Source organism: Myodes glareolus, chromosome 21 (genome assembly GCF_982192425.1).
Source record: "Myodes glareolus chromosome 21, mMyoGla1.1, whole genome shotgun sequence".
Lineage (NCBI taxonomy): Eukaryota > Metazoa > Chordata > Mammalia > Rodentia > Cricetidae > Myodes > Myodes glareolus.
Genome location: NC_142046.1, coordinates 27,324,546 through 27,338,812, shown reverse-complemented (window position 1 = coordinate 27,338,812; position 14,267 = coordinate 27,324,546). Strand labels below are relative to the sequence as shown.

The following is a 14,267-nucleotide window of genomic DNA, read 5'->3' as shown; positions in this document are numbered from 1 at the left end:
GAGGGAAGCAGTTTGGTGAGACGGCTTATGAAGGGTGAATTGGTATATCTTACTTCTTGCTTTCAGTGAGAAGGAAGTCTCAGAACAAATGATAATTAGTACTTGAAGATCTAAGAAAATGGTGAAGCATGGATCTGCTTATAACCAAATGCTAATATATTTAGATGATACTTCCTGAAACCTTCCATGCCCTTGCAGTTATGAGAATTTTGGGAACAGAATAGTGAACACAGGAAGTAATTCCTCTACCTGAGCAGACTGCCATTTCAATGACTGAAAAATGAATAAAATGCAGCAAGGTTGAAAGAAAATACTGAATAAGGGTAAGAATAAAGGAATTGAAAGAGATTAGACAAGACTTATTTTAAATTTTACAGTTCTCTCTCTCTCTCTCTCTCTCTCTCTCTCTCTCTCTCTCTCTCTCTCGTGTATGTGTGTAGACATATATATGCCATGGTGCATGGGTGTAGTCCAGAAGACAGATTAAAGTCTGTTCTCATTTTAATATATGCAACCCTGACATTGAAGGTTGACTGTGTTGTCGGAAACTGCCATTAACCAATGAGCCATCTTAACACCCCAAGACGTATTTTTAAAATATAATGATAATTAATAATAATAATAATGCCAAGTAAATGAAGCAGTAACACTTAAGTATACTGGTCACAGTTGAATTACAGTTTACAAGAAAGACGAACAAACAAATTGAATAACACTTCCGAGGAAGAACCAGTTTGATGTCAGTAGGAGAAGCCAGCAGAAGGAAGTGATTTAATGAGATAGCTGGACCTTTAAGACTTGGAAACTTCTGGCTGCTTTCCAACGTCTACCCTTGGGATAACAGAAGCCACTGAAAGTTTCGAGTCAAGGAGTGGTGCTGTAGGCTGATGGACACAACGTTGACATTTTACCCTCCATCATGGGACATGATGAGCTCATGAGTGTGGATCCTTTCTGAACGGGAGTTTAGGAAAAGAAAGGCTCTACAATCTCATTCAATTGGCTATTCTGAAAAGAAGTGGCACACAGGAAATGAAGGAGGAAGGAGAAAAGGATCTTGTCCTAGGACATTAAATTCCAGGAATATATCAATTTTTTGTTTGTGCGAATAAAGATTTAACCAGATGGGGGAGGCATACATATGTTTGAATCTCTTACCCTAAACACAAGTTTTTTAGTATTTGATAAAAGAGACTCATATCTGATTTTTCTTATATCAGTGAATCCCACCAATAACCTTGTCTGTGAGCTTGCTACTCCCTCAGTCAAACTTTCTGATATGATTCAGCTCTCCATGAAAGGTTGATTGTAACCTTTGACTGTCTCTTGAGCTAGGCAGTAATAAATCATATCAGAATCCTGGACTCACAGCATGTATAAAATTTGTGTGTGTAGTTCAAGACACTGTGTTTAGGGCACCATTCTGCAGTAGTAGATAAAAGAGTACAATACTAGAGTAAAATCAGTCACTTACTTGATGTTCTAGCGGTGGAATGACATCTTTCAAGACATGCTGTGAATGATTCCTTCTGTGCCGGGAAATCTGCAAACACATTGACATTTGATGCCATTACATTGTTTTTCTTTACCAAGTTGAAAATAATTTTAATGAGCACAATTTAGTAGATATGCAAATGCAAATGCACATATTAAAATTTAATTAAATAAGGATAATAGCATAGATATAAAATGAACAATGCATTAGATGTTCAGTAATTTGAAGAAAATTTGCATTTCAAGATGGCTGACTGGAAAAATAGTTGATGTGCTTTTCTAAGGCTTGAATTTCCTCTTATCAAGAACGAAATTAGGATTCCAATTTTGGACCTCACCAAACTTTTATACCCAGTTTAACTAAATTATGCAATGCAAGTGTCATTATATGGCATAAAAAGTTAGAACATAAAAATGATATGCATGTTCCTCTTGGAACTCTTAACTTGGACAATAGTCCTATTATGATAAGGAAGCTCAAATCATTCCATTCAGTATGTCCACAAGGAGAGGCTTTGCCATTTTATGGTTGGTATAGTAACGAGGGTCTAGTAACCAGCTTCAACCATCTATTACGTGAATATAAAACTTCCTGGGGACTGACTCACTCAGACATGGAGTAGCCTCAACCTTCAAACTTCCAAGCTGTCCTGGAGCACCATAAAAGGGAGACAAACGGAGCTTAGGCTTTATTCAGAGAAACATTTTGCTTTTGTTACCAGACTCTAAGGAGACTAAAATAAATAGTTTACATCTTTGTGTTTCAGCATCTTAAGTCGCAGGACCTGGGAAAAATATTTCATGCTGAAATGTGATGTGATGTTTATGATGCCAGCTCATGATTCTTAAAATATGTGCTGTGTTATTTTCTCCTTTTCCTTTATTGTTCAGATGCCATTAAATACACAAAAGTCACACGGCACATTTTCTCTGAGTAAAGAAGAATGCAAGTGATTGCTCTTTCTCTAGAAGAAGCATCATGGACAAATTTCATCATTAAAGAAGAAAGGGGAAACTTATGATTTAATATGATTTATAGCTTGAAGGATATCATTAGCAAGATTGCTTCATATTTTATATGAAAGAGAGAGTTGGAAACAAGAAAGCAAAGATAGAAAGAAAGTAGTGGATAAAAACAATAAACCAGGTCTTAACACTGTAAGTAGAGATGAAAACGGTCTCATGTCTTTGGCTCCAGATACTGGTATGTTTACCAGACTGAAGAAATTAGATCAATGTCTGTGAAGAGTTTGAGGTAATTGTATTACCAAAGAAACCAGAAGCTGGGCCTAAAATCCAGTACCTATACAACCCTGGAACCCCATATTTGTTCCACAAAGCTGTTATGAAAAGAGCAGAAATTGAGATCATTCTCTCCACTGTCCAACTGAAGTCTGGATGGGCATAGTGCACAGGGAAGTGCATTTACAAAACAAACACACGCACTATAGGAAAATGGACGTGAGGTGTTCTCCCAGGCAGAGGAACCAGAAATGGTCTCCACCACAGCAAGGGTCTCACGGGATCTGCTCAGCAGGACACAGTCATTATTCTGACATACTGCCTAGGCTATTTACCATGTTTCCTCATTGGCCTCGTTCCGACCTCACCATTAGCTGTTAAATGTGGTAGATAAAGCAAAGAAGACAAGTTGAATTTTAAGTTCGTCATCATTTAGCTCTCCGGAGAGACTGGGACTTCAAGACAAAGAAATATTTATCACCAAAGATTCTGGAAACAGAACCTGATATAGTTGGATGCTGTGATAATTTGTCTTCGTTTTCAATGTGATTGGATCTGAAATCGACTAAGAAACACATATCTGGCCTATTCAGTAAGAGCATTTCTAGAAAGGATTAGCTGTGGATCAGGGGAGACCCTCTACAATTTGGGCAGGGTCTTTGGCCAATAGCCTGGAAGACAAGTGGTCCAGGAAAAAGCGTTGTTGCCTACAGACTTTGGCTCTTTGCAGTTTAGTGTGCATTTCTTATTGTGGTTGCCACTGTGGTTGCTGTCAGAATCCAGCTTCTTTGGCCTTCCAGTGTGAACTAAAGACCAGCAGCTCTCCAGGAATGTTCCAGATCATCAGCACTAGTCTGGGACTGTGGGGACTTCTGAGCTCTCAGTCTCTCTAGTGTGTAGACTGCCAGTGCTTTAGCCCCATCCCCCTGTCATTTAAGCCAGCCTCCTGTGGATTGGTTAGAATTGTCTAGAGGAATGGGACAGATTTGGGAGAGGAGGATAGATACATTTCTAAGTGTTGGAAAACAGATACAAAGTAAGAGAGATAAGAGAAGAAAATGTACTCTTGTACCTGCACTTAGCCTATAATACAGCTAGGGCTTGCTATTTGACTAGTTTGGGCTAACAGAATATGAACAGAAACAAAGCTATATCAATGGCTGAAACTGTTCCAAATTCTCTCCTTCTTTTGACATTGGCTAGGAGTCAACATCAAACTAATCTATGTGAAAGGAGGGTCAGGACCCTGAGACACCATGCGGAGGAAACTAAGCTAGCTCAGAAAGTTTGCTTCTATGAATCATTTTACTTCAAACTTTTGGGGAGTAATAGTTTTATATTCCGAGAAAATTTCAGAGTGTCCCTGTAGGAAACAGCCTTCTCTTGCATAAGTGAAAAATGAATTCCTATTTCTTGGAGCCATCATGTGGTTTAGAGAATTTGAAACTGGCATTACTTCAAAAGGATAACCACATAGATACTAAATTGATGTAAAAATGCAAGATCTTATGCTCAAGGATGCTGATAGCAAAAGTAGGCAATGCAAGGAAGCCTAGAAACTCCAGCTTCACAGCAGTAAGAAATGACCTTTTGGTATTTAATACTTTAAACAAATAAGTAGAAAGTTATCTCTGGATGCCACACATTTGGAACCATCTCTCCCCCCGCCTCTCATTTTTTGAGACAGGATTTCTCTGTGTAGTTTTGGAGCCAGTCCTGGAACTAGCTCTTGTAGACCAGTCTGGCCTCGAACTCACAGAGATCCACCTGCCTCTGCCTCCCAAGTGCTGGGATTAAAGATGTGCACTACCACTGCCCAGCCTGGAACCACGTTTCTCAAGTACTCACTATACTATACTTGTGTCCATGCAACATACACGTTTTACATGCAAGGGTGGAAGATTCCAGAATGATAGAAACTTTCAGATTTTATTTCCCTAAAACCCAGCTATTGTTCTAGTTTGGGTGCAAAAGTCAATTACCTGGAAACTAAAATACCTCAAGTGTTACAGACAGTTATGCCTAGTAAATTCCAATGATACTGCATGGAACCTGGTCAGCCCTGTCACTCCGTGTTCTCGTTTGTTCCAACATTAGTAGGTTTGAGTTGGGAGAGTGGCCCACCAGCCTCTCAGCGTCCCTGTAACCATGTGAACGTTTTCCTCTAAGGCAGGCTTTCAGATTTGGCTTTGTTCTTAATGTTAGTTTTAGCTGTGATGGCTTAACTTTAATTATTAGTTTATATATATATATATATATATATATATATGTGTGTGTGTGTGTGTGTGTGTGTGTGTGTGTGTGTGTGTGTGCGCGCGCGCGCATACATGCATATATATATAAACATATATATATATATACACACACACACATATATATATACATATATACATATTCAAGGCAGGGTTTCCCTGTAGTTTTGGAACCTGTCCTGGAACTAGTTCTTGGAGATCAGGCTAACCTCGAACTGACAGAGATCCTCCTGCCTCTGCCTCCTGAGTGCAGGGATTATAGGCGTGCACCAGCACTCCCTGGCAGTTAAGGTTTTGAAGGAAGATTACCATATCAAAGCCATTTACTAGTCTTGCCACACATTTTACTTTAAAATGAAACTGTTAAAAATATATTAAATGAGTAAATAGGACATAAATATGGGGAAACTCAGAGTAAGACAATGATTAAAATCTGAAATAAATGTGAGAAAAATTGAGAGAAATGTCTATTTTGAACACTTAACTTGGTTTACTCTTAAAATGGACTATTGGATCCATGATCTAGCTGAACCAAATTTAAATTCAAAATGATGAAAAGATGCTATAATTTATGGAGTATTAAGTGCTATTGAAGGCTTTTTGCATACATTAGAATGTTAAATCTCACAAACACTTTAAGAAGTCAATAATATTACCTTGTTTTATAAATACTGACACAGTTTGAGTTATTTGGTGAATCTATACCTAACAAAAGCATAGATAATATTTTAACTTGGATCAGTATTTATATATTTGTCATTTTATACAGCTATCATCCTTTGCATATATGTAATATATGTATCACATACATATTATATATGTATACTCTCTCTCTCTCTCTCTCTCTCAGACACACACACATATTTTATATATATAAAATGTGGATCTCATCAGTAAGTAAAGTTATGAGGAGTTAAAAATTTGAGTCCTTTCAGTGTGGAAGAGAATGTTTCTAAGGTAGATGTTTGAGAAAGAGTCAAGCATGTAAATTTGCACACATTAACAGGGAAGCTAGAAATCATTTTCAAACCATTTATGAATCATCTTAATCCTTCTTTGGGGGAGGTAATACTCCTGATCATTCCTTACTCAATAATTTGCTGATTTGTCATATTCAACTGAGTTATGAGGGTGTTAAAAATAGAGGCCTTTATCACCCATTCTTTGCTAGAACCGTCTTTCCTGGAAAGCAAAGAAACATGTCATTCCAACAATATTAGACTGACTGAGAGTTATGGTTTTGAAAAGTCTGTTTTCATAATGACTTGGTTGCTACATATCAATATCAAGAAAAGTTGGGATACATCAAACTGTCTTTCCAGGGTATATGTAATTGAAATGATAAATATGAAGAAAACTTGTGAACAGTAAAAATTCTCATAAAATAAGTGTGGAGGGAAAAAAACTCCTAAACTGTATTATAAAAACTAGAAAATTTCATAGGACCTTTATAGACATTAATGAGCAACTAATTATTGTCTGATTTGATAAGTTGTCTTAGGATACCCTTTATACATGACAGTTTAAGACAGTAGATCCCTATGATCTCTGAATGTTGCCAGAACAATCTTCATATTCAACACATTCATTTCAGTAATTTCTGAGTAGATCATTAAAGTATACTTGCTTATGGTACTAAATATTTCTACTATGAGCACAGCAGAAGAGTGCTTTGTTTAGCCAGCCCTAGATAGTCCCAGTAATTTCAAGACAGAGACATACTCAGTTTCAGACACCTATGTTTTGTCTGAAGTTGTCTATGTCATGTTTCAGGAGCCGGCAAAGCCTGTTAGTTCCTTTTAACTTACTATTATCTTGTAAATAGTTGATTAATCCGAGAAGCTGAACAGCAGTGAGAAAGTATGGTAGTTTAGTATAACTTTATTTCAGCAAGTCATTTTCTCATGCAATTATGGAAGTGTTACCTTTGTGGAAGGCAACATTTTCATGTATGCTTCTCTTTGGTTCTATGTGGTCTTAAGAAAAAAGGAAACAACATACATGTATGCTTACTGTACAGTTGAAGGCACACAGCTACCTTTATTCTGTCGGTATTTATATTCCTGGGTTAGGAAGTGTTTTTAAATATCATTTTACAATTCTACTTTAAAATAATCACGAATCTTTGCATAAATTTATTTCCAAAATTCTGAGTAATCAAAAACCTTGAAAGCTCACTTTCTTTGGCCTGTTTATTAAGAGTGTCATTTAAATGTAGTTGAAGTGACTGATTATGTCTTATGTTTTTATCTCTGTATCCTGACTCCTCCATAATGAAAGTGTGATAATAAATACTTGAATTGATGTTAATCTTTCATTTGGAGAAGAAAGAATATTATGTCACATTTCATCTTTTTGCATGAGCAAACTATTTACTCAATGATGGTACATTCCTACTGAACTATTATGTGCTATAAATAGGAATGATTCATAGTAGGTTCCATTGAAAAGCAATTAAAATGTACATGTCTTCTGACTTTGATTATCTTAAAATTGATATCAGATTAATCTATATATGACTAACAATTTCTGATCAAAGCTACACTTTGCCTTCACTATCACCACACAGCCCTCTCTCCACTTCACAATTTTGTAAATGTGGAAAGCTATGTGGAAAGATGAAGTACCCAGAGTGCATAAACATGCTTTCTTCAAATCCCTCTCTTTTCTTATTAGAAAATGCACCATAATTTTTCAGATCTCTAGCTTCAAAATGGAATTTAAAAGTCACTTTTTCAAATATTCTTCATTTTTTTCCTCCATTTCTTTTTCATTTTTTTATCTATTTAAAGCACACAAAGCCGATGAGTGGGATTAGTCTGTGATATATTACATACTGTAAAAATAACAGAATTTGGGCACATTATTTCCCCTGTGTGGGAGGGTCTACCATAAAAGTTATACATAAACATGAAACATTCCACACAGCTCTGATTTTAAATAGATTACCATTTTTGATGAAAGTTTATATCTTGTGGCTTAGACTTGAAATAAAATCACTTGAAAAGCATTAGTACGTTCCAAGGTTTTCACAGACATGTGCGTTTTCTGAGACATACCTCCCATTAGCAACCTCCCTGGATACGTGGATGAAAAGCAGAAATAAATCTGTGGTTAAGTTTAGTCTTTATCTTCACAGTTTCTCAAAGTTTTTTTTGGTGTATCCCAAGTCTTATATTCAAATTTTCATTTTTTTTCCAAATTCTATTTCTTTAAAGCTATCGTAATCAGAAATTCAGGAAAGTTGAAGAATTCTTTTGGGAATGTGGAGACAGGGCTAATATTGCTAGCACTTGTTACAATGTAGCTATTTACGAATTGTAAATACTGCCCAAATGATGGCTGCTCTCACAGCATGTGTGTGTGTAGAAGTTAGCTTTGTAGAAAGAAGGTTGAGATGATGGCCTTGACTCTCCTGTTCACTCAATCTGCTGTAACTGACAGAGAAAACTTACCCGGTTCTCACTTATCTGTTGTGATGTAAATGAATCTTTCAGTAGGCCAATGGTAGGCAATCACATGCAGCATTGAGAAATCAAATGATTTTACTTTGTACCATATTAGTGCATTTTAAATACATAGTTTAGCATGTTTATCTTCCTTTTCCTTCTGATCATTGTTCTATTCAAATATCATAGTGGGTATCTATAACCAAATCTATTCCCCACACACGATGTTTGGCTGCTCCTTAATTCTCCTTTTACTATATAATATGAGTCAGAAATGGGACTGCTTATTTTGTCTTTTATGCCCGGAGGAAAATTAGAGGGAACAGTTAGAAAGGATTCATGAGACATGTTACAGCTGAACTTGTACATAATTTGTTGAACCCCAGATAGTCGCAGAGAGGCGCTTCTGGGATAGTTCCAAATGCTTTATACCTTCCCTTTCTTTATTTAATCCAGGACACATGTTTCTCTTCAAGAAGAAAACCACACAACCTACTGACCATATTTAAATACAAATTAATTGTGCACAGTGTGCCCATTGGCTCGCTCGAGATTAATACTTTTTCCTTTGGTCTCTCATGGTGGGTATTTTTAGTGAAATATTTCTTTCCAAGTTTTTCAGAATGAGAGGTGCTGTTGCTGTGAAGCTGGGTATGTCACACTTATTGTCTTCATAGACTGAAATCGTCAGAACCAAGAAGTGCTTGTGTCTGAGTGATACACTTCTCTATATATATTTCTTTAATCTGAGGTATGTTGATGCCTTGTCTTCATTCTTAGTAATTTATCTCTTTAGGAATATCTATGTTTTGCAAAGAATTTTATTTCATATATACTTTGTGTATCGTTTTCCCTAAATATTTAAATTTGTCACTGGTACGTAATCATTGAATATGTTTATGGGGCAAAAGTGTAAAAAGTCAGTTCAGATATATAATGTATATTGATAAGATGAGGGTAACTGATGTATCCATTATTTTCAATATTTCTCAAGTCTTTGGGGAGCATTCAAATTTCTCCCACTTGCTGTTTTGAAATGTGCATCTAATTATTGTTAATCTGAAGAGCAGTAACACCCTACAGAATATTAGGAGTAACTTGTGGGCTTCTGTTATCACCAAGCATTCTCTCCCTTTATTTCTATTCATGCTAACTACTCTCTTCATAAGGTCGACTTTTTAGAGTCTGCATATGTAGCATTCAGCCTTCTGTCTCTACAGTGAAAGAATATTTGTTATGGGTAATGGCTTTGGAAGTTTCAATCCATGATCAGTTGACAGCAATGCTCTAGGCCTGTGCTGATACAGCACATCCTATTGGAAGCACATAACAAAGAACTCCTTAGTTTATAGAGAGGGAGCAAGAGAGAGAAATGGGACAGATCAGGACCGCACAGTGGGGACAACCCCAAAGGCATAACGATGTCACATAATGCCCCATTCCTAAGAGTCTACAACACCTCCCAATAGCACCATCCTTGGGCACAAGCTGATGGTGCATTTTATTCAGTTTATGACACTATTAAGAGCAGTACAGGGTTTATTTAAGTCACAATTTTGATTGTTGCCAAGAGCAAATAAAATAAACTCATCCCCTTTACTCTTGACAAAAGACATACTCAGTCTGATAGAGACAAAAGGAGATAGTTCAAAGAGTAGATTATTAAACAATGGGCACATATTCTGGAACACTTGAACAAAACTTACATTTCCCCCACAAGTGTAAGCTAGGAATCTTTTAAATGAAAAGATTGAAGCCAACAGAAAATAATACTAAGATAATTATTTCATAAACACCTCATAAAGTTTAAAATACAAAATAAATAAAGAATATTGAAGATCAGGATTTTTATGGGACTCTAGTCATGTTTACCCAGATGAGACATGCTATTGTTAAGTTCCTGTTTTGCTATTTTGTGCAGACACGGTCTACATCTGATTTCGTGATATCTAAATGCATGAAATCCTTAACAAATTAAATCAGGCTCAGTTTCAAATTTTAAAAATTCTTTCACTTTCCAGAAGGGCCTAGGTTAAAAAACCAAGTTTTCTTTTTTACTTCTGCAAGTTTATTTTGATCACTAACAAAGAAACTCTTTTGGTTTTGGAAAAGTGTGCTACATTATGTGTGACCTTTCATCCGCGGTGTGCAAAGCTGCACAAAAAAACTACCTGCTCTCCGCTTTCCACTGTCTAGTGACATCTTTTTCCTAAATCTTTATTTCTTAATTTAAAGGTGAATAAGGCCTTAGAGAAAGTGGCCTGTCTGTTTTGAGAGCCATTTTTACAAATATGGTGGGAGGCAAAGATTTGAATAGCTACAACCATCTTTCAAGAAGTAAAACTTTCTGCCAAGTGAGCAAAATAAGCACACTGAATGAATGCCTTCCGCATCTTTAGTTGCTACCTCATAATTACACCTTGCCAGGTTGCTTTCTTCACTGATTCTCTGAGGTTCCTAGAGACCCCCCCCCCAACTCACCTTCTGCTGCTGAAAAAGAAGCTTCAGTTTTGAAGGTTAATCCGACTCAGCAGGATTGAAGGATGGCGCTTTTCCTTGGTTGTAAGTATTTTGGCTCAGGCCAGACAGCTGTTAGGACATTCTCCTCTGGGAATCGTGCCCTCAACACCCTCCATTGATGCACATACATGGTCTACTGGCTGCCGACTTCCATGCCCATCTGCTCAGATGGCCTGGTGCCCACTCACAAGTTGGCTGGATCCTTGCCCTTAGTGTGGAGGTGCCAGGCAATGATGGGTTTAGATGGGCAGCCTGCATAATACTCCAAGTGACAGGTTTTTTTTTTTCCTTCCTGTCTGTGCGGTATCTGTCCTCTGTGCCTTCCATGAAAGAGAAACTTGTCTCTCCACCCCTGATCATACCCATGGACACATGCAGCCTTGTACATGGAGACGAACATGTTTATTCAACCTGCCACCCACAGTGAGACAAAAGGAGTGAATTCTCCAAGATCCAAGTGACGAGTTCCAACAACGCAATGAGTTGGATTGTAACAATTCTGAGCACCTGGAGTCTGTCAGAGGACATTTAGCATGGGTTTAAGTACTACAGGCTGGTACATAGCAGGGCACCAGGACATGGCTGTCGCTGCAGCCGTGTTGTCTGTTACAGTTCCAGTACACGACATTCAGTTCGCATTGAAAATAAAGCAGAAAGAGCGAGCTGAATAGGAACACAAATCTTATGTTCAATGGGGCCGAAGGCGGATGCTGTGATATTTAGACCTCCAAAATGACCCTGTCCAGAGGTCCTAAAGGGATGGAAAGGAAACAAAAACAGCATCATTCCTTCCAAGCTTCAGCAAACCCATGAAGAGGACTAGATTGGCACAGGAGGTTGTGACTTTAATGATCCAAAGCATATGAATGCTTGTTAGCAGACAGCAGACAGACCTAAGTAAGAACAACAGTAATGACAGCATCTGCAGTCTGGCCTATGGCACGAAAACCAATCAGACAGCAGTGGAGAGAACAGCCTGAAGGTATGTTAAAGCTGTGCTTTCCTTGTGTGTTTATTTAAGGGAGATTGAATTCAGGGTGTTGTCAGTCTGCCTTGGAGAGTGGTTATCCAATGTGGAGGCATGATCTTTCTCTCTGAATGTGCTCGGCGGAGTCAGTTAGTTATGTGTGACTACTTGATCTGTCCTAGCCTTTATAGACTGCCAATATTGTCCAGTCCAAGTTCCAAAGGAACGAGGCCTAAAAACTTTTGGCTCCAAAATCAAATTAGGCTTCTCTACTTCCTTAGCCAGAAATGCATAAGTACACGATGGCCAAAACCAAAGAATTTGACATTGTGGAATGGATAGAGCTGTCATATACCACTAAAGTGTGGAAATATCTACTGTTTGAAGTCAAGACTAGCTCAACATCTTCAGTAATCAGAACAGACTTCTTGGGACACCTTTCTGGGGTAGTCTGGCAATGCACTAGGAATATTTCTGGCAAGCTGCCGATTTCAGATATCAAAAAATGTAAGAACATATGGTTTTTAAAAGAAAATCTGACATTTTTTTCTGTCCAAAAAATTTATAAAAGCAGCACATTTACATATTAAAAGTGGGTCCCTTAGTCCGGGTTCAGGTTATTGTCAGTTGCTTAGATACATTCTTAAGAGAAAGAGCCAGAAGACAAAGCAAGTCAGTGTGATTCAGAAGAAACTTATGTGACAAATCTTTTGATTACCTTGAATTTAGAATTATCTCAGGAATTTTTGGTAAAAAGTCGAAAAATTTCGGTAAAGGCATCAAATGCTCCTTCATCTGATTTCTGGGCTGTGAGTTAACCATCAGAGTTCCCTGCTTGTCCTATCAAGAGTCCTGAGCACAGAGACCAGATTTACAATCTTGGAGTCAGAATACTCGACACACAAGTCCACAATGCTGTGAGACTGATATTTCCAAACTTTGTTTTGCATCGTTTTATATATTTGAACTGTTGTGTTATTGAATACACTGTTAGCTTTGTCCCAAGATACCTTACTTTTCCTGATTCCTTTCAAAATATGAACCAACTGAATTTTTGATCTGTTCTAGATGAACGTCTATAATTCCCTCTGGGGTATTTGACATCCACTTTGATTGGAAAAAAAAGTTCAAATTTGCAAAAGTAATCATTCACTGATCATAACTGAAATACAGCTCCTGGGTTTGTATCATTGGTAGATGCCTGAAACTTAGGTTCTTCTCTGGAAAGGAAAACTGGGTAGATATACAGCATTGCTGCAGAGAGATACAGGTGCAGAATGACAAGCAAGGTAGGGTACATCTGCTCTAAAATGCATTAAACCCATCTAATGTCACACAGATGATCATTTGGAGCATTGCATGTTTCCTACCATAGGCTCTGTGCAGATTACATAACTTTTAGCAACGTTTTTCTCTTCAGTTATAAAATTTGTTGATGTGTAGTATTGAATTGTTCCAAAGAATGGCATTCAAAATAAGGAAATAAACCTCCTAAAAATCAGAGCACATGGCCAGCCCTATTATAACATTTCATCAGGGTCTGACATGGTGATTGACATTAGCCAGATGCACTTGCTGAAATTCAAGTCTCTGAAAACATGCTCTAAAATGAATTATTTCTTCTTTAAATAAATTCCAGGGGCTGGAAAGATGGCTCAGCGGTTAAGAGCACTGACTGCTCTACCAAAGGTCCTGAGTTCAATTCCCAGCAACCACATGGTGGCTCACAACCATCTGCAGTGAGGTCTGGCGCCCTCTTCTGGCCTTCAGGCATACACACAGACAAAATATTGTATACATAATAAATAAATAAATATTAAAAAATAAAGAAATTCCACCAATTTTCGTTGAAGGTACTATGAAGTATTTTATTAGAAAAAAACTTTTGAACATAAACACAGAAATAATACTATACTAGGCATGTACACCGATAGCTAGAAATCTTGTTGTCATCTTAGGATTCTACCTACCTGGCCTTGTCTTCCTTCCTTCCTTCCTTCCTTCCTTCCTTCCTTCCTTCCTTCCTTCCTTCCTTCCTTCCTTCTTTCTTTCCTTCCCTCCTCTTTTCTTCTTTCTTTTTGGAGACAGGAACTTACTATAAATCCTTTACTGGCCAAGAATTCACTCTGTAGATCAGGATGGCTTCAAACTCACAGAGATCTGCCAGTTTCTGCCTCTTGAGCGCAGAACTTAAAGAGCAGAGTTACCATACCCTGCCTGATCTTGGTTGCAATGAATTACCTCCCTTCCACATGCAAATTACTCTCATGATTCCTGAGTTTTCTCCTACAGTGTATAGCACTGACTCAAAATCTATAGTCTTACAATGTAAATCTTGCCAGA

General features: G+C 37.6%; 1 protein-coding gene across 3 annotated transcripts in view; it reads right to left on the bottom strand.

The window, feature by feature from the left end:
• Arhgap15 (Rho GTPase activating protein 15) overlaps nucleotides 1–14,267 on the bottom strand; it is a 597,306-nt gene that overhangs the window by 521,712 nt on the left and 61,327 nt on the right. For all 3 annotated transcript variants that reach the window (XM_048426324.3, XM_085681198.2, XM_048426325.3), the window contains exon 3: nucleotides 1,475–1,543. In XM_048426324.3, the coding sequence (XP_048282281.2) occupies nucleotides 1,475–1,543 (69 nt within the window). The remainder of the gene's footprint in view (nucleotides 1–1,474; nucleotides 1,544–14,267) is intronic.